The sequence below is a fragment of the Paralichthys olivaceus genome, chromosome 4, assembly GCF_024713975.1.
Source record: "Paralichthys olivaceus isolate ysfri-2021 chromosome 4, ASM2471397v2, whole genome shotgun sequence".
NCBI classification, from domain to species: Eukaryota; Metazoa; Chordata; class Actinopteri; order Pleuronectiformes; family Paralichthyidae; genus Paralichthys; species Paralichthys olivaceus.
Genome location: NC_091096.1, coordinates 23,521,501 through 23,542,620, shown reverse-complemented (window position 1 = coordinate 23,542,620; position 21,120 = coordinate 23,521,501). Strand labels below are relative to the sequence as shown.

At 40.0% G+C, this 21,120-nt stretch overlaps 2 protein-coding genes across 4 annotated transcripts in view; one reads left to right on the top strand and one right to left on the bottom strand.

The window, feature by feature from the left end:
• The first annotated feature begins 460 nt into the window (after nt 1–460).
• On the top strand, nt 461–5,850 carry ogfod2 (2-oxoglutarate and iron-dependent oxygenase domain containing 2). The gene is made up of 7 exons (XM_020093619.2): nt 461–666; nt 761–817; nt 1,995–2,105; nt 2,197–2,296; nt 2,817–2,941; nt 3,703–3,960; nt 4,427–5,850. The coding sequence occupies exons 1-7, from the start codon at nt 544–546 to the stop codon at nt 4,691–4,693; spliced, it is 1,041 nt and encodes a 346-aa protein (XP_019949178.1). The 5' UTR covers nt 461–543; the 3' UTR covers nt 4,694–5,850.
• slc4a5a (solute carrier family 4 member 5a) overlaps nt 4,434–21,120 on the bottom strand; it is a 36,109-nt gene continuing 19,422 nt past the window's right edge. For 2 of the 3 annotated variants that reach the window (XM_069524301.1, XM_020093682.2), the window contains exons 14-26: nt 19,880–20,013; nt 18,949–19,220; nt 16,594–16,628; nt 16,049–16,240; nt 14,472–14,585; nt 13,742–13,903; nt 13,342–13,520; nt 13,096–13,168; nt 12,024–12,092; nt 11,311–11,484; nt 10,211–10,390; nt 10,059–10,117; nt 4,434–7,146 (exon numbers count right to left, since the gene is read on the bottom strand). In XM_069524301.1, coding sequence (XP_069380402.1) covers nt 6,981–7,146; nt 10,059–10,117; nt 10,211–10,390; nt 11,311–11,484; nt 12,024–12,092; nt 13,096–13,168; nt 13,342–13,520; nt 13,742–13,903; nt 14,472–14,585; nt 16,049–16,240; nt 16,594–16,628; nt 18,949–19,220; nt 19,880–20,013 — 1,809 coding nt within the window. In that variant the 3' untranslated portion in view covers nt 4,434–6,980. The remainder of the gene's footprint in view (nt 7,147–10,058; nt 10,118–10,210; nt 10,391–11,310; nt 11,485–12,023; nt 12,093–13,095; nt 13,169–13,341; nt 13,521–13,741; nt 13,904–14,471; nt 14,586–16,048; nt 16,241–16,593; nt 16,629–18,948; nt 19,221–19,879; nt 20,014–21,120) is intronic. The other variant, XM_069524302.1, reaches the window with a different exon arrangement.

Below are 21,120 nucleotides of genomic sequence, written 5' to 3'. Positions count from 1 at the left end.
ACACTTGACATCATTTCTAAAACATACGAACATGTCAGTAGTCAAGTGTGCATAACACTGCTCATGAGTGTGTACAGATTCTGTTCTTGCATAAGAACAAATCCAAATTAAATTTGTAAAAAAAAAACTGCGTAAGTAAGTTTTAAAAGGACATTTCTTTTACATAAATGTTTTGTGAATTAGGCCCATTATTACACTACGTTATATTATTCTGATATGAGCCTGGGAGCAAACTATAATAGTTTTATCGTAACTAAAAAGAAATACATGAGAAATAGAATACATAAATAAAGTGTGAACGAGCACAATGACCTCATTTAATGTAGTGTGTAGTTTGCTGCATTAGTTCTGTGGATGTCAATTCGATTTTAGGTCTTAAGTTTGGAGGGATAGTCGGATGTAATCAATGGTGGCTTTGTGGAGACGACGCTCTTATTTTGGAGGGCTTGAACAGGCAGTGTTGTGTTTGTTGTTGACGGAAGAAGAAGTCGTCATACCGCCGTCATGTGTTCCTGTTGTGTTTGAGCGCGATCAGCTGCAGACATGAAGGACGAGGCGGACTTTTACATGTGCAGCTGCTTCAGCTCCGATCACATTTTCCTGCAGGACTTCAGACTCCATGTTCGCTTCGTGTCAGAGCAGCAGTTCTCTCAGGACTACCAGGCTGTGAGTGGGGGTTCGTCACGTTTACTATTCACAGGGAACACGTGGAGCCACAGGAGCTTCACGTCTTTGATTTCATGTGAAATGTTGTCCACAGCTGCTCAGGAGACTCGGCTGCGTCACAGACCAACAGTTTGAGGATGTGCTCAAAGAGGTAGGAGCTGTGTGTGTGTGTGTGTGTGTGTGTGTGTTATACTTTAGGCATAACAACACTGATACCGAGCAATAGCTTCTGTCATAAACAAATAAACAAACAAACAAACAAAGAGTGTGTGTGTGTGTGTGTTTGTCTCTGTGTGTGTGTGTGTCTCTGTGTGTGTGTGTGTCTGTGTGTGTGTGTTATACTTTAGGCATAACAACACTGATACCGAGCAATAGCTTCTGTCATAAACAAATAAACAAACAAACAAACAAAGAGTGTGTGTGTGTGTGTGTTTGTCTCTGTGTGTGTGTGTGTCTCTGTGTGTGTGTGTGTCTGTGTGTGTGTGTGTGTTGATTCTGATGCAAAACATAATTTCTGGTGTTAAAGTTATGGTTCGTGTTAATCTGACTACAGTTAGTTAGTTCAAAGTCAATCATCCACTTGTACATTTCCGACCATATGGAGCTGAGTGACTGAGATCATATTAGCTTCCACAGAGCATGTCATTGATTTGTTGATAAATAAATAAAAATTGTTAGGATGTCAAATTGTGATTTGTGAATATGGGCCATAAAAATGAAATTTGATTAATTGATTACCTGTGATTTTAATGTGTTGGTTGGACATAACAAGACATTAGATGGAGATCTTGACAGATAAATCAACCACACAGATACATTAGTCTCAGGTCATTTGGAAACAGTGTTGTCATGACATATCCCGCCCTCCTGAGAGCACTGTGGGGTTGATTTTTAAACTATGATATGTTCCACTGACTGTAGGAGCTGAAGCCTGGGTACACGCACACAAAATAAAATCCATACTAGTAATATTTGTTTTTGGGATGTTTATGTTTGAATGAATCACTATTGGACAAAACATTGTTAAATATGTCCAATTTCTTGTTTGTTGTTAAGTTGATCAGTAGTGAATGCCATTATTAATATTACTCTTACTAGAGATAACAATTTAAGTTTACAATATCATTTTTTTAATCTCACTGTGATCAAACTGTTGTGGTCCGCTGAATGTTGAGTTGGTTTCCTCTTCCTGTCTGACCTCCACAAAAAGAGACATCCTGATATAACAAGGAAATTAAGTCATAATTATATTTTATTCTGTATCTTCTCCAATTAAAACGATGCGTCTGTATTGGACTGTAACTGAAGTGCGTGTCTGCTCTGCTCAGATTTCACAGGAAGTCGACAGGCGAAGGCGTCTCAGTGTGGTGTCTGCTGAGAGAGCTGCTGTTATAAAAGACACTTACCAGCCGCTCCATCCTCATGTCTACCAGCTGCGGGTATTTACTGCACCCCTCCCTGCTCATAGGTGCATTTGTATTGGGTCATTAACGCCTCGCTGAGACACATCTGCGCTCCGCCTCTCCACAGGAGTCTTACCTCACTCAAAAGTTCAAGCAGATTGTCGAGTACTGTCGAAGCAGCACCGCCAGTGAACAAGGTCTCTTAGACGTGTTGGATGCAGAGGCAGGTGAGCCAGAGAGTGCTTTTCATTTCCTCTCTGACCCCAATCAGACCTGGTCTTAACCTCCGTCCTGAGTGATCCCATCGCAACTGGTACAATTCACAAAGAAGATGACTTCATGAAATAATAAAAAACAGTGGACTGAATTCGAAGTTTAATAAGTTATTTTCTTCAAAGGGTTCAGAAATTCAGAAATCAACAATACGGTTAATTTTAGGTGTGAAATATGAGAAACACTTGAGGCTACTTGTCACAGATTACTAGATAAAGAATTACTTGCACTATTTTCTATTTCTATATATTTCTTCTATTTCTTTTAATACTATTTTATTTTATAATATTTGTATGCTGGGAGATTGAAAAACAAATTAAGAATTTCATTACATGCTGTAAACTGTGTTTATCTGCTGTGTACAGGACAATGAAACATCTTGAATCTCTTGAATCTTGAATTGAACAACGATATATTCGTGTATGAAAATGTTACTCTGAGCATCAATGATTTATTCCAGTTTTTCTGTTTTAGCTCCGAGGGTGTATCGTTTCCCTGTGTTTGAGAAAAGCTTCTGTGAGGAGCTGGTGGAGGAGCTGGAGCACTTTGAGCAGTCCTCAGCACCTAAAGGACGACCCAACACCATGAACCAATATGGGGTAATAAATGAATTTAAACTCCAGCTTGTCACTGCTCTTTTAGTCTTTAATGTTTCATCTTTATTTGGTTTATTTATTTATTTATTTTTCACTTTTAGCGTCTGTCGCGTGTTAGATACGTCATCAACACCCACACGCTAACAGTGAATCTTGCAGTGGATCTCATGGTGTGAGCTCTCGGGAAGTTCTTACTGGGGGGGGCTGCCTGGAGAAAGTCTGGAACCTCTCACTCAGACATTTGTGTTCTCTCATGCAGCCCCTCACACAGAGCTCAGTGCCTGTCTGAAAGCAGCTCTATTGTTACCTCTTACTCAGACATCAGTTACCACAGAAATGTTATGTGCTTCCATTTTGATGATTCTTTGCCATATGTTGTGCTGTGGGCAAAAGCCTCCAGCAGCGTCTGGGCGAAGAGTATGTTTTTAACACGAGGGACTATAGTTGTGTGTCTCTCATCTGCACACTGTGTGGTGTTTGAACTTTTTGTGGGGACCAGTTTGTGGCATAAATACAGTTTTCCGGTCAGTCCTCCATGTTTGTTCGTGCTGCTTGCTGTCATGTGCACAGAGCACTGTGTAAATGAGGGAAAATATTGGCATAAGAGGGTAATTTGCAGTACAACGAAATAAATGATATTTCATAATATAGAGCAACTTTTATCAAGGTCCTGGTTAAGATTTTTTTTATTGTAATAAAATGTATATCATCATATCACCCAGTCCTCATCTAGACATTATATTCTTCTCATTTTTTCTCCCCAGATCCTCCTGAATGAACTGGGCTTTGACGAGAACTTCTTCACGCCTCTCCGTGAGCGGTACCTACATTCACTCACCTCCCTGCTGTACCCAGACTGCGGGGGGCGCTGTCTGGACAGCCACAAAGCCTTTGTGGTCAAATATGACATGAATGAGGACCTGGACCTGAGCTACCACTATGACAACGCAGAGGTCACCCTCAACGTTTCTCTGGGGAAGGACTTCACTGAGGGAAACCTTTATTTTGGCGACATGAGACAGGTGACTATATCTATTTTTCTTTATTACACTATAAATAGTGTATTGGAATTCTTAACGTTACTGAAAATAGATTAGGTTAGATTCAACTTTATTGTCAGTGCACATGTCACAAGTACAAAGCAACGAAATGCAGTTTCTAAATGACGAGAAGTTACTACATAAGGAGGACCAATCAAAATAAGTGATCTGATAATCTGATTCTGGCAAAATTTATATTTATGATATTACATTACATAAAATTCCATTTAGCTGACCCTAAGTAAAATATCAAATCAAGCCACTGTCAATCTAGTCTGATTTATATATGATTTTATTATTGAAAAAAAAAAATGCTGTTCCAAGTGATGCCGTTTTGAGGTGAAAAATTATGGACATAAAAAATATCGGACATGATAAATCCTGCTTATCAAAGTCCAAAAGCTTTCCATGGTGTACAAATACTCTCATGGCCATGGATTTGCTGCAGGTTCCTTTGAGTGAGACGGAGTGTTCAGAGGTTGAGCACAGGGTGACCGAGGGCCTCCTCCACCGTGGCCAACAAATGCACGGCGCCCTGCCCATCTCCTCCGGCCAGCGCTGGAACCTCATCCTCTGGATGAGAGCGTCGCAGGAACGCAACAAACTGTGCCCCATGTGCAACAGGAAGCCCACCCTGGTGGAAGGAGAGGGCTTCGCTGACGGGTTCACCAAACACTCAGACCCCCTGCTCAACGTTTCCTGTGTGCTGACATAACATATCCAGCCAGTCTCAGTTTGTCCGTCTGGTGACACACTCACATCACATTGACTAATATGCTGTGTTTGATTGTTGTTAACAAAGACTACACTGGGTGACTGTAGAAAGCCATTACTGCTAATGACACATGTTGACCATATTCCAATTGGAATGATTCATATTTATTATTTGTTTTACAATTTAAAAAAAGAGTGTATATAGTAATATATTTCTGGGCTAACGGCTTTCAATCTAATGTCCCATTTTCTCGCACCCTTGTATTTTAATGTACGGTATGATTTTATGTGCCAAAGATTATTAAGATAATGTGTAATTTAAAATGAAGAGTTCAACAATCAGATTTTTCCCTTCCTTATTTTTTAACTCCGAGGTCTTTACTAATACTAAGTACTGTTGTGGTACTACTCTCTTTTCCCAAATCCACAAAAGTTTGACCACTTTTTGTAAAACAAATTTGGGTTCTTTTTTATATAATGCAGTTCACATCAATGCCCCGGGCTTCAGGCTTTTCCTGTGTCCAACGGTTGGTGGTGGTAACACAAAGCAGCATAGCAGTCGTGTGCCAACAAAGGCAGAGAAGAAGAAGAGTTCACACTAGCAATGGATGTAAACGATGCAGGGTTTAAATTTCTGCTTTGCAAATGTATTATGAGGAGATTCTGTGGAAACACTGAACATGTACATAAGTGTTTTGTATATTGGAAAACTTTGCAGAGCAACTTGAATTCTAGCCTATGATTAAATGGTGGATAGATTGAATCTGGTCAACACAGTCTACTTAAAGGGGAGTCAGTTGATTTGACACACCAAAGTGTCTCGTCTGTCGTGAGAGAGCTGTGTGCAGTTTGAGAAACTGCCTCAAGTGATGTCATTAGAGTCGGCTGAAGACTTAAGATCTGGAGATGGTGTCCAGAACAATTGAACCTAGCAGACCTCTGTGGCCTTTCACTCATCTCTGGTCGGAGCTAGGCTACATGCTGCTAGCACAACGTACCGATTCTCAAGTTGCATTGTGGGCAATGTAGAAGCCAAACATTTTTTGCAAGGATGAAACATATACAGAATAAAAACAGATGATGTCTCTGTTCCACTTCATCTATTCTGATACTTTTTTATCTTGATATTAAAGGACTGCAGTGATGAATCAGAAAAAAGTGCTCTTTCACTGTCAATACCAATCGAGGAAATCAGTATCATAAACTTCCTGTTTTATCTGTTAGTGTTGGTCTCTGTCTTTGTTCATAAATCCAGGAGTCAAACTGTTTCTCTGTATAATGCATCTTATTTTTGAATGGCTGGCTATAATCCTGTGTGACCAATTTAACATTTACAAGTCTCATATTTCTCCTGCTCTCACATGCTTCTAAAAGGATACAAATCACCACATTGAACTTAAGACAACACACAGAATTTGGAATAATAGAATTTTAATTGCATGAATCATATCTATTCCATGAATATCCATTCTTTGTGCATTTCTTATGTTGAGTGTTGTGCTGGAAGATAATGCTGTTGTCATACAGAGTCTTGGAGAGTGAAACCACAAACATGAACACGTATGCTACATCTCACATAGTATAATGATCCTGTACGGCAACATGAGAACATCAGGACTTTTTGGTTGTTTCTTTTTGTTCCAGGTTAATGTGCCAATGTGGAGTGTGAAGTGGAGGGAAACAGGGACGAGGAGAAGTGGTTCTGTGGGATCGGAGGCAGATATACAGCAAATTCAAACACACACAGAAACAAGGCTAACATACAGCAACAGGGACGGCTTTCAGTAGTTTGTAACTTCACGTTAAATACTTCTGTTATTTAAATAGTTGTTTTCATATTCACTGCCTCTAACCCACACTCTGTACATACACAATTACTGTACAATAGGTTTTGTAATGTTACTAATATAAAGACTAGCTTGGATTTAAATAATTACAATAATAGTACAGTGTTAATATATAGCTAGTAATATTAAAGATACACATTTTCACATCAAAGATAGTAAATGATCCCATACAGATACCATTTACATCAGACAAGTAAATAAATAAATTCAGTTTTCTGTATAGTCAAAGTCTGTCACAAATGCACCAGTTTCAATACTTTAACTTGTCCAACTGCATTGACTGCATCAGTCCCATCATTTCAGTCCGTCCAGGAGTCAGTATGCACGCGGCTGTCAGTCTGCACCACCTGATGCTGTCTGAGGGTCAGCACCGGCTGCATTCAGTCGTCTGCCCTTGTAATAATGTTCACTGGTCTGTCAACGAGACGTCTTGTCTCAGCTCTATAATGTGGTCTCACTGCTCATGTCCCGGGGTCGATGGTGGTCGCTGTCCGAGTCGTAGTCTGACTCCATCTCAATCTTCACCTGGGGCACGGGACAGGCCATCCCTCTTCCCATGGGCATGGCCGGAGACGATGGGCAGGAGATCTTCAGGTGGAGAGTGATGCTGAGGAAGGGCAAGCTCCAGTTACCATACACACCCACGGCCAAATACACAGAGGGGCTACGGGGGGAGGACGGAGGAACTCAGCCATGAAGCATCATGACTCAGAAAACTACAGCATGTCAGTGATGCGCAGGAGAAGATGAATAATGAGCAGACTGAGCTGCTGTAGAGGTTTACTCTGGCCTTAGTGCCTTATGGTGAAGACTGGGACTGGTGACACTGAGGATAAGACTCATGCTGTTGTACCATGAACATGGGAAACAGTTTGTCGTGATCCTTTACCAGCAAGTTGTTTCTAACCTTTTCTACAAGTACTTTAGAAGTAGTCAATTTCTACCTTACAAATTATTAAAACTTGTATTATATTTTTTCAAAAATAAAAAGGAATACACTATGATGCCATATCTGAATATCAATAATAGGACAATGCTGCCAACAAACCATATATCATATTTAATTTTATCAAATAAATATTTATATTTCCTAGTACAACTAAATAGTTTTAGTCTTTGGCCAATAATACTTTGAATTTTAATCTCTAATTTGTGGTAAATCAGTCAGCAAAATACCTTTTACAGCGTTGTGTCAGTACTTGTATTATCACATTATTAGTTTAGCAAATGACTACTGAACTAATGTTGAAACTGTATTAAACATTTACATATAGGAGTTTGGAAGGTTCGGTGACAGAAATATTTTCTAGGTAGTTATGCATCCTATTCAAACTGCAGATATTTCTATGATTTTCTATCCACAGACGACCACATCTTGCAAAACAAGTTCATATTAGTCAGTTAAATTGTCGATTCCAAACCATGCCTCTTTCAAAGCAATGCAGACATCATGGGCAATTTAAAAAAACCCAAATCTCCCGCAAAGGATAAAAAGTTTAAGCCAATTATGGATAAATGTTTCCCAAAATGATGAAAGGCTGCACTTTCAATACAAAATACTTCCATTGAAACTGCTGCGGGTACAGGTGAGGGTGGGTAGCCAGGAAGCCAGGGCCATTTCACATGCGGGTGAGGTTGATTTACTAAAGAGATTCAGCACATGAAGGAAAAAGAAACAACCAAAACAATGATGCTTGTTGCATGTGGATGATCACACTGTTGAATACGAGCCGCCAGCCTAAAATAAACTTATCAACAAATAAGCTCTGAATATACAGCAGGTGTAATATAACACATATTATTTCTGTTCATCTGTTTCACATATGTTAATCTACACAGCTGTGCAGCATGCATCTCAATTCACCACCCTTCACCTCACAGTCGCTGCCTTCCCACAGCCAACACACATCGATGAAGAATTACAGTTTGCTGAGTAGTGTCAAAGGGCAGTGCACGTATATGGACATTTAGCACACAGGAAGAGTAGTGGCAGGATTACACAGTTGATCATTACAGTGATCTGCATTGCCTTAAAGTGCATGGAAAGGAGGGAAATGGACCGTGGAGGCAATCTTACATGTAAACAATATTAAAGTGTAAATATTCTGCCTCTATTTGTGTCCACCTATAAAATCACAGCTATCATTTAGATTCATTATCCGATAATGAATGATGGATGGAATAAAAACGAGATAATGGGGGAAATTTGGGCTGAATCATGTAATAAAACAAATATAATTTAGATAAAATCAATATAGTTCACAGCATAGTGGAGCAAATAATGTGTGTTTCTGGGAGGAATATTAGAAACAGCATAACACAATGCAATTCAACACTCAAAATGGGGAGGGGGGGGGGGGGGTTATTTTTAATTTGTAAAGGTGTAGTTCACCCAACAATATACATGTAGCCTGCCTGTATCAAACCAAGCAGTACGCTTTTCTTTTATTTGCCTATATGTTCTGAGAGATCTGTCTTATAGATGTCTTCTGCCAATGATACAATGTAGGCAAACATATATTTTAGATTGAGGTGCTGACAGTGTTTTTCAAGAATCAATGTATTGGTTCCACAGACCTCACTGGAAATACAGTCTATTGAAGAAATAGTCCCAGTGAAAACATCTGGTGTGTTCCGTGATTAATGCAGAGAAACTGCCGAGGATTGCTGTGTCAGGAAAGAGCTGCAGCAATTTCTTTTTTTCTTTTCTTTTTTCATCACTGAGAGCACCCCGAACTAAATTCTATCACCTGCACTGTATTAGGGAGGAAGCAGAAATCTTAGAGGCAGACATCTGAACACCTGAGTAAATAAAATGAAGTGTGCAAGTTATTTAAGGAAGTCAACTCCAGGCTCTGCTACACTGGAACATTCTTCACACTGGAGCATATATATTTAAAGCATCCTTGTAATCAAGGCGGTGTACTTGAGTTATCATTATCATGCTCACATTTCTACCTGCTGCCTACACTTGCCTAGTATTCACCTGAAGGAACTGAGTCTATGTTCCTCCAGTTATAATTGTTGCTCTCCACTCCTGGTGTTTTCCATGAGGGGTGTAATAAAGTCAGAGCTTAGATCTTGCATTTGCATACTTTTCTATTGCACATGAGTTGCTGCAGTGGGATTCTGCTAAAACTATTCTAACAGCTAGGTGATGCAAGATGTAAAGGAAAAAAATATGTGACTTTTAAAAAAAATATGTGCACATTTACTGTGTATGGCTAAATGGAAGCAGGATCACAATATATGTCTATCTATATCTTATATTATTATGTGTATTATACAGGGTGTGTGTGTGTGTGTGTGTGTGTGTGTGTGTGTGTGTGTGTGTGTGTGTGTGTGTGTGTGTGTGTGTGTGTGTGTGTGTGTGTGTGTGTGTGTGTGTGTGTGTGTGTGCATGTGTGTTAAAAAGCACTGTGTGTAGCAGCAGGCTGGCAGTACGCTCCCCACTGAGACTGTTCAACATCAGGATGGACCAGATCTTTGTAGGGGATGTGCAGTTTGAGGACACAGTACCTGCGATCCAAGTCAGACTCAGAGCTGGGTGAGTGGTTGGGGTAGGCATGGTATTTATCCTGTGTGGAAGCAACACAAACAACACACTGATCAGAAACTCCTGCCTCAATCCTTTATTCCTACAGGGGGCAGCAGAAGCTTGAGTTTCTCACCTCCTCTTCACTGTCGTCTTGTTTGGACTTCTTTTTCTCCTTTTCCTTATCCTTCCCCTTCTTCTTATCCTCATTCTTCTTCTTCTTCTCTTTCTCAGGCAGGAGGTCATCAAGCCAGGCCAGGTCGTGCTGGGAGAAGACCATGTCGAGCATCTTTCGGACCACCATCAGACCCAGGATCTGTTGGTTTTAGCACAAGAAAATGCACACAGGCCTCGTTTCAACACCCATTAACATTCATCTCATATTATCAGACTTAGGCTGAATGTAATTTAGCTGGTTGGTATTAATAGATGACATTATCATGAATCGCAGATCTACACAGGGAAATCAGATCACTATGTCCCTGAATATTTACACTCTGAAATGTACCTTAAACCTCAGATATTCTAACAATAAACTCTGATATGGAGAGTTCATCGGAGAAAGCCGTTTGGATTGAGATTTTTGAAACAGAGTTAATTCTGTTTATATAGGTTTCGGTGTTTATGTGTAGTACAGATACTGCAGCAGCACTTCTCTCGCCACCTCTTGAGCATCTTCAGACTACATGGTTCAAACTAAAACCATCTCAGTCCATACAAACACGCCTGAAAAGAGGGACTGCTCATGTATACTGCAACATGCTACTGATGGTGTACACAGGGAGCATTCGGTTGTTGATTGCAGAAATTTATTGCTCGGATAGCTCATCCTCTATACATTTAAAAGGCAGAATCTTACTGTACAATAGCTTTTAGCAAAGATAACAGCGTCAGCAACACTAGTAATTAATCATCCATGTTGCGTTCTACACTGGTGGTGGCTGAGGTTAATGCAGGTTGATAGGATGGGGTAATATGATAGGAGCCTGACAGAAAAACCCAATCAGCAAAAGGTTGTAAGTGTCATCATTTAGAAACATCTCTGTTACTGCCATAGCAAATTCCTCCGTACAGACACATAAGCATCTTGGATGAATAGACAAAGTCTTGATTTCATGCATTCTGCCATCAAACTATATTCAACTATTTTATCATCCAGGACTCATTATAATTTGGTGTAAGAGTAGCTGCCTGTTTTAAACGTCCAAACAAATACAGTTATGTTCCATCACGTACCATCACAGGGAAGATGATGGCCAAGAAGGTGGATTTCAGGATCCAGAGCACAGCCAGACAGATGATTTGCACGAGTGTGAACAGGTGCACTTTCCTCAGAGGAACATGACGCAGGTAAGAAAAGTCTGGCTGATGCTTCGATGGCATCATGTACAACTTGATCCTGTCCCAGAACTGCGGAGGACAAGGAGACAAGGGGCAGATGGAGGAAAAGAGCGCAGGTTTTGAGTGGCACAGGTTAAATACTTGCAGACCTATGATATGAATGATTAATCTCAAATTATATTGGGGAGATTGGCATGCTTCACAGCTCCACTCGCCTGTGCAATGAGTTGGAAGAGTTTCCACCAAGCACTGGCTCTAACACATGAAGCCCAATGTGTAAATTTGTTGCTCTATATATTGATTGTTATAATGAGACACCTGCACATCAGACACAGTTGGTACAGCTACAGGTTATATTTTCACTTTGATATCTTTGTCAACTCAGAAGCTTATAACAAATGTAATTTTTTTTTTTTTTTAATGTGATCCTGTTGTCTCTGTTGTCTGTATGGACACTACGGATCACGCCTGCCTGCCTGTTTGTTTGCTTGGCAGCTCCAAATAAACTGCTTCCCCGCCTGCTGTCAGAAATGCAATAAGTAAGACGTTCAGCCACAATAACTCAATTTATTAAGATAAATAACATCAGCGGCTGGCACACAGCGTACCTGGATTCCACTGAGCGAGGCGACACCCATGTAGAGGAAGACACCGTACAGCACCGGCATGGGGATGAACTACAAGCAACAGGAAGTACAGAGGACATGTTAGACATTCGTGTTGCACTGTGTGGAGTATTAAAGGCAAAGAAATCAGTTTTTATGAAATATGCAATCCGAAGTAAAAATGGCACATAAAAAATAAGTGCTTTGACAAATATCTAAAATTCAGTTGATTATTATGAATTGTTATTCTAATTGTTGTTATTATTAAACCAATAGAAATATCGAGATGCATCTCTGAATGAGAATTGTGAGGTGCCTAGAGATTCCCACCCCACTGGCTTAAAAAGGCTGAACATGCTGGTCACCTCGTCTGCTGTGAAATTAGGCTGGGCTGGGTTTGGATTATTACTCATAATCAAGTTGAAATGCCAGCATGAGCAGCATTAAAGGTCCAGTGTGTAAGATTTATGTGAAAGGGATCTTTGGCAGAAATTGAATATAAAATAATCCTAGTGATGTTTTCACCGGTGTGTTTCATCTAAATTGTATGAATTGTTGTTTTCTCCACCATAGAATGGACCCTTTATATTTAAATACTTTATATTTACATGGAGGGTGGTCCTCTCTGCGGGGGGTGCCATGTTTTTTTATTGTCGTCCAAACTGGACAAACTAAAACCTTTTGAGTTTCCATGACAACTGAAGGCGGCCACAGGTTCTCTTCCATGTTGGGAAGGGGAGGGTGAGGTGAGGAGTATTCAGCTGCAACATGACACTTCACCACTAGATATCACTAAATTCTACACACTGAACCTTTAATCATCTGTTGGTCATGGTGATCACAGAGTAAGATCTTTATTAGATGGTGAGAAATGCACTAATGTAATCTGTAATATTTTCACAAAGGTATTTGTAGTGGTTTTAACCCTGCCAGTCATAAACAGCAGAAATTCCATGGTTTCATCCTCCATTAAAACCTTTATTATAAGATATAGGAAACAGCACATAAAAATCAATGTAGCGTTTATGATAGATGAAAACAATAAAACAGGATAAACACACCACATATTTCATACCTTAAGTATCGGAGCCAGGAAGATGGAGACTCCAGTGAGAACAAACACCAAAATTCCTGTCATCCTTTGTTCTCTGTATATATGGATCAAATATAAACAGGACAGCATCAAGTCAATTTCATACAGCGTTGCTGTGTCACAGCTACAAAGAACTTGCCAAAGAGTTTCTCTCATACTGAGATACTGCATACAACAGCCCGAAGGGGTTTTTCCCAAGTGACAGTTTTCTGTTTGTCGTGGACCAACCTGACCCCGAGGAACTGAGGCTGTTCTCCGGGAGCGCTCGACGCACTCTCCATCTTCAGAGAGTCGATGTGGGCGATGGAGATGACGGTGGCGGCTACGTACCAGGGCAGGCCCATGAAAGAGCAGGCAGCCATCAGGATACCAACCCAGAACAGATCCAGGTGATAACCACAGCCTTTCTGCCAGGGAAACCAGACACAGATAGACCTCATAAGCCTTGGATAATAGGCTCCTTTTAAATGTTAAAATAGAGTGCAATATACATAGATGGAAAAATTCAATGGTACAATTTTATAATAATAAAAATAAAAGCTCTGTATCTGTCTCTGACTTAATGTGAGTTTTTATAAAGATTTCTTGTTTCTTCAGTGGTAATCAATATAAACAAGTGCAAACCTACCTTAAGTTTGTTCTCCTTACGGTTAACAATGACAGCGCTGATCTGCTGGTCCATGAAGATGAGGATGGTGACCAGCAGGGCAGGGACAAAGCTGGCCAGATACACCCACCATGGGTTCTTTCCAAACGGCATCACCAGCCAGCCACGGCCCGGTCGAGTCGGCTGTTGGAGGAGACAAGTCTGTTACACAAAGCTACGGCCAGGATTTGGTTAGCTTAACCCAAAGACTGGAGGCAGAGGTAAGTCTGGCTCTTTTCTGACACATTGACACATTATATCTAATTTCATGAATCTGTACAAAAACCAAAATGTAAATACTGTACAATGGCGAAAAACTGACATTACAGTCACATAATGTAGAACCTCAAGTTTTAACTCTCAAGGTGTGTTTTGTTTTAATACCTCTGAAAAAGTGAGGTCAGCTGCTCCCTCCTGGTTTCTGTTTTTATGCTAAAATAAAATAATCCTCTCCAGACTCTATAGCTTCACATTGAGCAGACAAATATTATAAAATATTATCTCATCTAATGCCAAACAATAAAAGCTATAAGTAAATCACCCAAATTATTGAGCAATTACTTTAAAGCACATACCCTTTATAATCTAATCTTTTGTCAAAATACTTATAATGACCACTAAAAGTGTCATGATTTTCTTATATTTGTAAATAAAATTAGCACATTATATATCTTACTTCTGAAATAAACTATGATTTAAAATGACTTAATACCTTAAATTCTGTTGGAACAATAAGCTTGGGAGTTTTGAGTCCCATCAACATATCAAGCCCCACAAACGTCATTATGGACATGAAGATGGAGAAGTCACTGATGAGTTTCCTCAGCTGGAGCCACAGACAGAGAGACACACACAAAAAAAACAGTTAGAATGAGAAACAAATACATCTCTTTTCAGAGTTGAAAGCAGGGACAGGTCTGATAGGAGGTAACTCATAAATATTGAAGATGAGCTCTGTCTGGCTTCTCTTGAGTTAGAGATAATCCTTGTGTCTGGAAACAGAAGTGATCAGCTCGTTTTCCCTGTGTTTGATGAAGCTCCTGGGAGATCAGACACAGGACAGGCCTGGGGGGGAGACTGTACCAACGTGGCTATAAAACCACAACAGGCTACATCAATTATCAAGAGTGATAACAAGCGGCCCTCTGTCTGAGAGTGTTGTACTTTCTGGGTAAAATCTGCTTGGCACACTTTGCTTTGTTTGCAGTGTTGCCGATTGAAAAGGCTTTGACCTCCATTACAATACTTCTAAGTTCTACGCCATATTACACTTTTTAAAGTATTGAGTATATTCTTCCTTGCGTAGTTCAGTCTTCATTATGTGTTCATTTGCATTATTTGAAGGCACCCTGTGGAGTTCTTGACCATTAGTAGCACTATGGAGCAACGTTTTCACAAAGGGTTTCCTGTTTAATATGTATCATGTACAAAAAACCAAAGCACGACTAGTTACAATTGCAGCAGCAGTAACACTATTCAAATTTTGGGGATTTGTATTTATTTTAAGAGTAAGATAATTAACATAACTTAATGTAATATTAATATTCTGTTCATAAAGTCATCATCATCACCATCACCATCACCATGACTTGTTATTTTGATATTGTTAGAGAGAATTTCCTTTGACTATTCATAGCATGATCTTATTTTGGGCATGGTCAAGGTCAAAACTTAGCTGTGCTTTGAGAATTGAATGCCTCCTTGGTGATGTCTTGTCTATGAAACCATTCAAACTGTATAATCATGTTAGATAACAGTTATATTTGTGCAATATCCATTGCATGGAATAAATACTTTCTGTGTGTTGCTCTTTCTCTGTTGACCCTTCTCGTAGCATGTAGAGACTCCCTTGATTCAAAATTGTTATTAAAAGTGCTACAGCTGTGAACCTGTAATATTTTCTAATTATTTTGTTATGTTTGTGTCTGATGATTTCTCACAGCATAACTTGAACCTCTGTGTCATTTCTTATTAGTCTTTGGGAGCATTTGAATCAATAAAACGTAGCCACAAATGGAGTGAAACAAAAAGCTTTATATAGCAATTTGGGGAATGCTCTTTAACATCTGGCACAACCGATTTATAAAAAGCAAGTAGCACCTGGAACTCTGTAATAACAGCAAACCTCACAGATAAATATTCCCTTTTCTGATCTTATCTTTTGTGTGTTTTCATTAAAATTTCATTGGGCACCTTTCTCCTACGAACAGGATTTGTGCTCATGCAAAGCATGGTGAAACTTGTTTATTTCAAAAGGTACACAGGTGAAAAGAAAGATTATTTTGTCACCTTGGTGGGGAAGTAGCGGCTGAACTTGAACTTCTTGAGAGAGACGGTCATGGAGTAGGTGCCAAAGAAGAGGATGAAGGACATGAGGGCCAGATCGGGGACATACTTGCAAGACTTTCCCACCAGAGAGCCTCCATACTTCAGACACTCCTTCTTGCTCAGCTGGCTCCAGTCCAGAGCTGTCACATTCAACTGGGATGGATGGTCGGTGGCAGTGGCAGAGATACAGGAGAGGATGGAGACAGTTGTTTTAACAAAGACATAAAGGATGTAAACACAGTCAGAGTGAACATTTTCAGGATGGATGTGAAGTTAGAATTCACAGAGAAGGGTGAGAGGTGGATGGGATAGATGGTGAGAAACAAACCAAAGACAGAAAGAGAGCAGCTTCTCTATCATACAGGGTGCATACATGGGCTGCTGCTAATCATTTATTTACAAATGATTTATTCTTATTAAAATATTAAATAATTTGGGCTTGACATACAATGCACTGAAATAAATAGAGTTGAAACATTGAAAATTGAATGAAAGCACGAACTTACCCCAGAGACACTAGAGCTGTTATCTGGCATTGGAACTAAACCATTGAAGATCATTGCAGCCACTGTTAATGAGTGGGAGATAGGCAGATAGAGGCAGAGTGGAAATGAGACAGAAAATGAAGAGGGGGAGGAGGAAAACAAAAGGGAAAGAAAAAGAAATGCAAAACATAATGAGAATCCAGCTGCCGGACATTGCGAAGATCACCCTGCGGCCCATGCAGACAAACAAAGGGGTACTCACTTGCAAGAGATGGCAGCCAAATTGTTTGTGCATGGCAAAAACAAACAAGAGACAAATCAGTTACAGAAATCAATGTCTATCATTGCAAATCACTGCCATTTCCAAAAACAGCAAACAGATTAGTGAGTAGCTAGGAATTTGTATGATGCGGGAATCTAATTTAAATTCAATCTAAATCAAATTAGAATACTTTTAATTCAATTCCATTAATCCATGCAACCTCACAAAGAGTAATTCAAGTTAATAATCAACATCCTGGTAAACACCACAGACAGAAACAGGATGCAGATATTAGAATTATAAAACTAATCTGTCATAACATAATATCAGCTGAAACATTACATCAGCCATTTAGGCCATTTTAACAGACAGATCCTCACAGCAACCAAAAATAAAAACAAAACAAAAAACATTTACGATGTATGAGACCTGCCTTTTCTGTTTGGGGAAGTAACTCATTATTCTAGTATTAAAGATTTATTATGAAAGATGAATGGAATAAAATAGTTTATTATAAACCCATTAACTCAAAATTAATGGGGTTTTAGGTCAACTGGATTTAAGTAACTAAATGAGCAGTTAAGGTAGAAAGTATAAAAACCAAAACCCTGCCTTATTGTTTAAACTCTGAGGTAAACTGCTTCATTTGCATATTTGCGTGACATCACCTTTTTCAACCCAGAGACCTGCCCATTTCAAACCGTCTATGTTCGTAGGGTTTTTCTTTTGGCAGAGTATTTATCATGTGTAACTGAAGCATAAAGCAGAAATGACCCTCGTCACACAATGATTCAACATCTCCAGCAGTCAAAAAGCTGTGGATGAGATTGACCCTTAAATGTATTTGTGTACCTTAATGTTGAATGGAGGGTGAGGATGATGCCGTTGGAGGGGCACAACATGGCAGCTAATCCCCATGTTTAAAAAAGGGGACCCCAAAGTACTCTACAATTAGGTGGGTATCAAACTGCTGATCCTTCCCATTTCCATATGGATTCCAACCTGAGAGTGGAACAGTCGACCAACTCTTTCCCCTGGCAAGATTAGTAGAGGAGGTCATGGGATTTTGCACATGTGTTTTGGGGTCTTGGAGAAGGCTTTCCCCCAGATTGTCATGATTTGTGGTGAAACTGCAGCGGGTCAGAGGACGTCAGCTGAGTAGGAGGTCCGTCACATATGGCCCAGACCCCCTCAGAATGTTGTCTGCCATGATCTGATTGTTATCCGATCTGAGTGTGTTCACACCTAAGTGTCTAAGTGCAGGTGTGTACAAGGCTAATGTGGTTTTGTGGCTTCACCAGGCCAAGATCTCCAGCATGCACTGGGACAGTTTGCAGCTGACTCTGTAGCAGCTGGGGTGAGTCAGCACCTCAAAGTCTGAGACCATTGTGAAGTGAAGTGAAGGAGTTTAAATATTCTGGGGGTTTTGCCAGAGTGAGGGTAAAATGGAGGGTGAGATTGACAGGTGGATTGTTGCATTGTCAGCAGTTATGCAGGCACTCCCCTGGACCATTGTGGTGAAGAGGGAACTGAGCTGGGAGACAAAGCTTTTGATTTACCAGTCAATCTATATGTCGCAGCATACATCAACGGTTGTGAGCTCTGATTAGTGACCAAAAGAAAGGGATTGCAATTACAAGTGGCAAAAAAGTGTTTCCTCAGTAAGGTGGCTAATAGCTAGGGTAAGGAGCTCGTAACTGGACGAATTGGACTGACTGTCTATCTCATCTGGCTAATGATCACCACAAGATCCCTGGAAGGAAATCTTGCTAGAAAGACATGTGGACTACCTTGCTTACCCTGCTGCTTACCCATGGTGTATGGATGGTTGGATGGATGGTACTACACTTCACTAATGAGAACTGGATTTTCCTCAGCTCTCCAGCACTTCATTGTTACTTGATGAGATACATGTATAGACAAAATTGTGTTTTAACAAAGCTTTCCAAAAAAATGTCTAATGTAGCATGATGAAGTAAAATACCAGTCACTTTACTATATTGTCCTCTACAATGTCTGTGATCTCAGTTAAATAATCCCAAAAAGAGCCACTGCCACACTTCCTTCTTGTGGATAATCCCCCTTTGTCACCCTGACTCAAGGGAAGAACTCACCTGGATCTGGGGCCAAGCACTCGCACTTGTAGGTGGTGACATAGTCAGGCTTGAAGTCAGTGTTGATGGGGTAGTATTTGAAGGAGCCCACCATCTTCTTAATTGCGTCAGATATGAAGATGAAGGAGATGAGGCTGGAGAAGCCCTCCTCTGTGAAGCGCGTCATGTACTTGATGATGTAACTGGCGTCAGTAGCTACCAGGATAAAACACTGCAGGCAGGAATGCATGCCGATCCACAGACGCAGCTCCATGTAATCTATGTTGTTATTTCTTTAGGGGCGAGAAGTCAGAATAGAGTTGTGAATGCACTGCTAAAGATAATCAATGCATTTAAAAAAATATGTCACTAATGTAATATCTTGCTCTAAAGACCTTTGATATTTGAGCATTCACATGATTCATTCTAACTTAAGACAGATGTTCTGATATTAGAATATCATTTGGTGTGATCACCCAGTTGGCAGTACATTTGCATGCTATAATTAAACTGGCATAAGTTACATTACACAGAAGTATCAGAACTACTACAGACTTTGAGTAACATATATACACATTTTATTTACTTTACTATATGGTACTTTGTCCTTTATTAAATTATATTATTATGCATAGATAGCATTGGTATCATATTGCAGATGTAATAATACTATTGGATGATAAATTGTATTCCTTCTTGTGTGTAATTTATCTAGAAAAGCTAATTGACAAAGAATATATGCAAACATAGCTACATTTATGTCGCCAGTGCTGTTTGTAAAGTTTGAATCATGATTGCTGAAGTGGGTGTCTTTTTAATCATCCACAAATATCTTCAGTGGATGTGCTGCACATTTTAATCTTCAGTACATGCTTAAAATCTGACTCTGAAATCTGAATCTGACATATACTGTAAGTCTACAGCAGGATCGTTCAGTTCTGAAGATGCTCACTTGCTGAATTCAAACAGGAGCTTTTCAAAGATGAGGATGGGTCCAGTTGAACTGAGGATGATGAGGGGCTGACCACTGAAGAGACAGAAAACAGAGCCAGCCAGAGCTGTTCCCAGGAAACTCTCCATCACACCCTGTTGGAAGAGGGAGACGGGAGTAAATGAAAGAAGGAGAAATTACTGGAATGAGATTTCTTGAAATAATTGACAGAAAATGAAAATGCAGCTGAAAATGGTTGGGACATTTGGAGGACAAAATTGTTGTGGTGTATATGACATCAGCAGCACAAGCTTCAGATGAGAGGAGGGGAAGAGAGGGATGACAGAAAACCAAGGAGTATACATGCATGTTGGTGGGTGTGAAGTGGGAGTGGTTGATGTGTGTACGTGCATTTGACAAAAGGTCAAGATGTATTTGAACTTGACAGGGAGGGGAATGAATAAGTGCCAGTCAAAGCACTTATCTGAAATGATTTCTGTGTACATCTTTGAGTGAGTGAGTGAGTGTGTGTGTGTGTGTGTGTGTGTGTGTGTGTGTGTGTGTGTGTGTGTGTGTGTGTGTGTGTGTGTGTGTGTGTGTGTGCCTGAAGCCAAAAGGTTTATATTAGAGAGCGAATGACATAATATCTTTCAGCTTTTCTCACACAAAAAATGAGTGACACACCGAAGATTATTGAATCCAGGCAGATGTGTCACTTGTATGACAAACAGGCTGGATGTGGTTACAGACTGACAATGTATCTTAGTTAGTCTCATGAACATGACACACTAATTACAGTTGACTTTCCTGGCTGATCCCAGTTGATTCTTATCTGGAGCTACTCGACTATGTTCCTTTTTGGTTCACTGTAAAAGATACAAATGTTAATGTGATTTGTCCTCAACCGATATTCTAAGCACTCTGTGCCTGGATTAATTTTATTGCAGAGGAAAACAAAAGGTTTGTTTTAGGTGATACCAATCTCATATCTGTCTGGTAAAAATAAAACTACATCCAGCATGTTCATCAGCATCTTTTTAGTTCTATTAAACTATATAAATCTCCTCCATCTGCCTGCCTGCCTGTCTGTCTGTTTGTCTGTATGTCTGTCTGCCTGACTGTCTCTCTGTCTGTCTTTCTCTCTGTCTGTCTGTCTGTCTGTCTGTCTGTCTCTCCATCAGTCTGTCTCTCTGTCTGTCTGTATGTCTGTCTCTCTGTCTGTCTGTCTGTTTGTCTGTTTGTCTGTATGTCTGTCTGCCTGA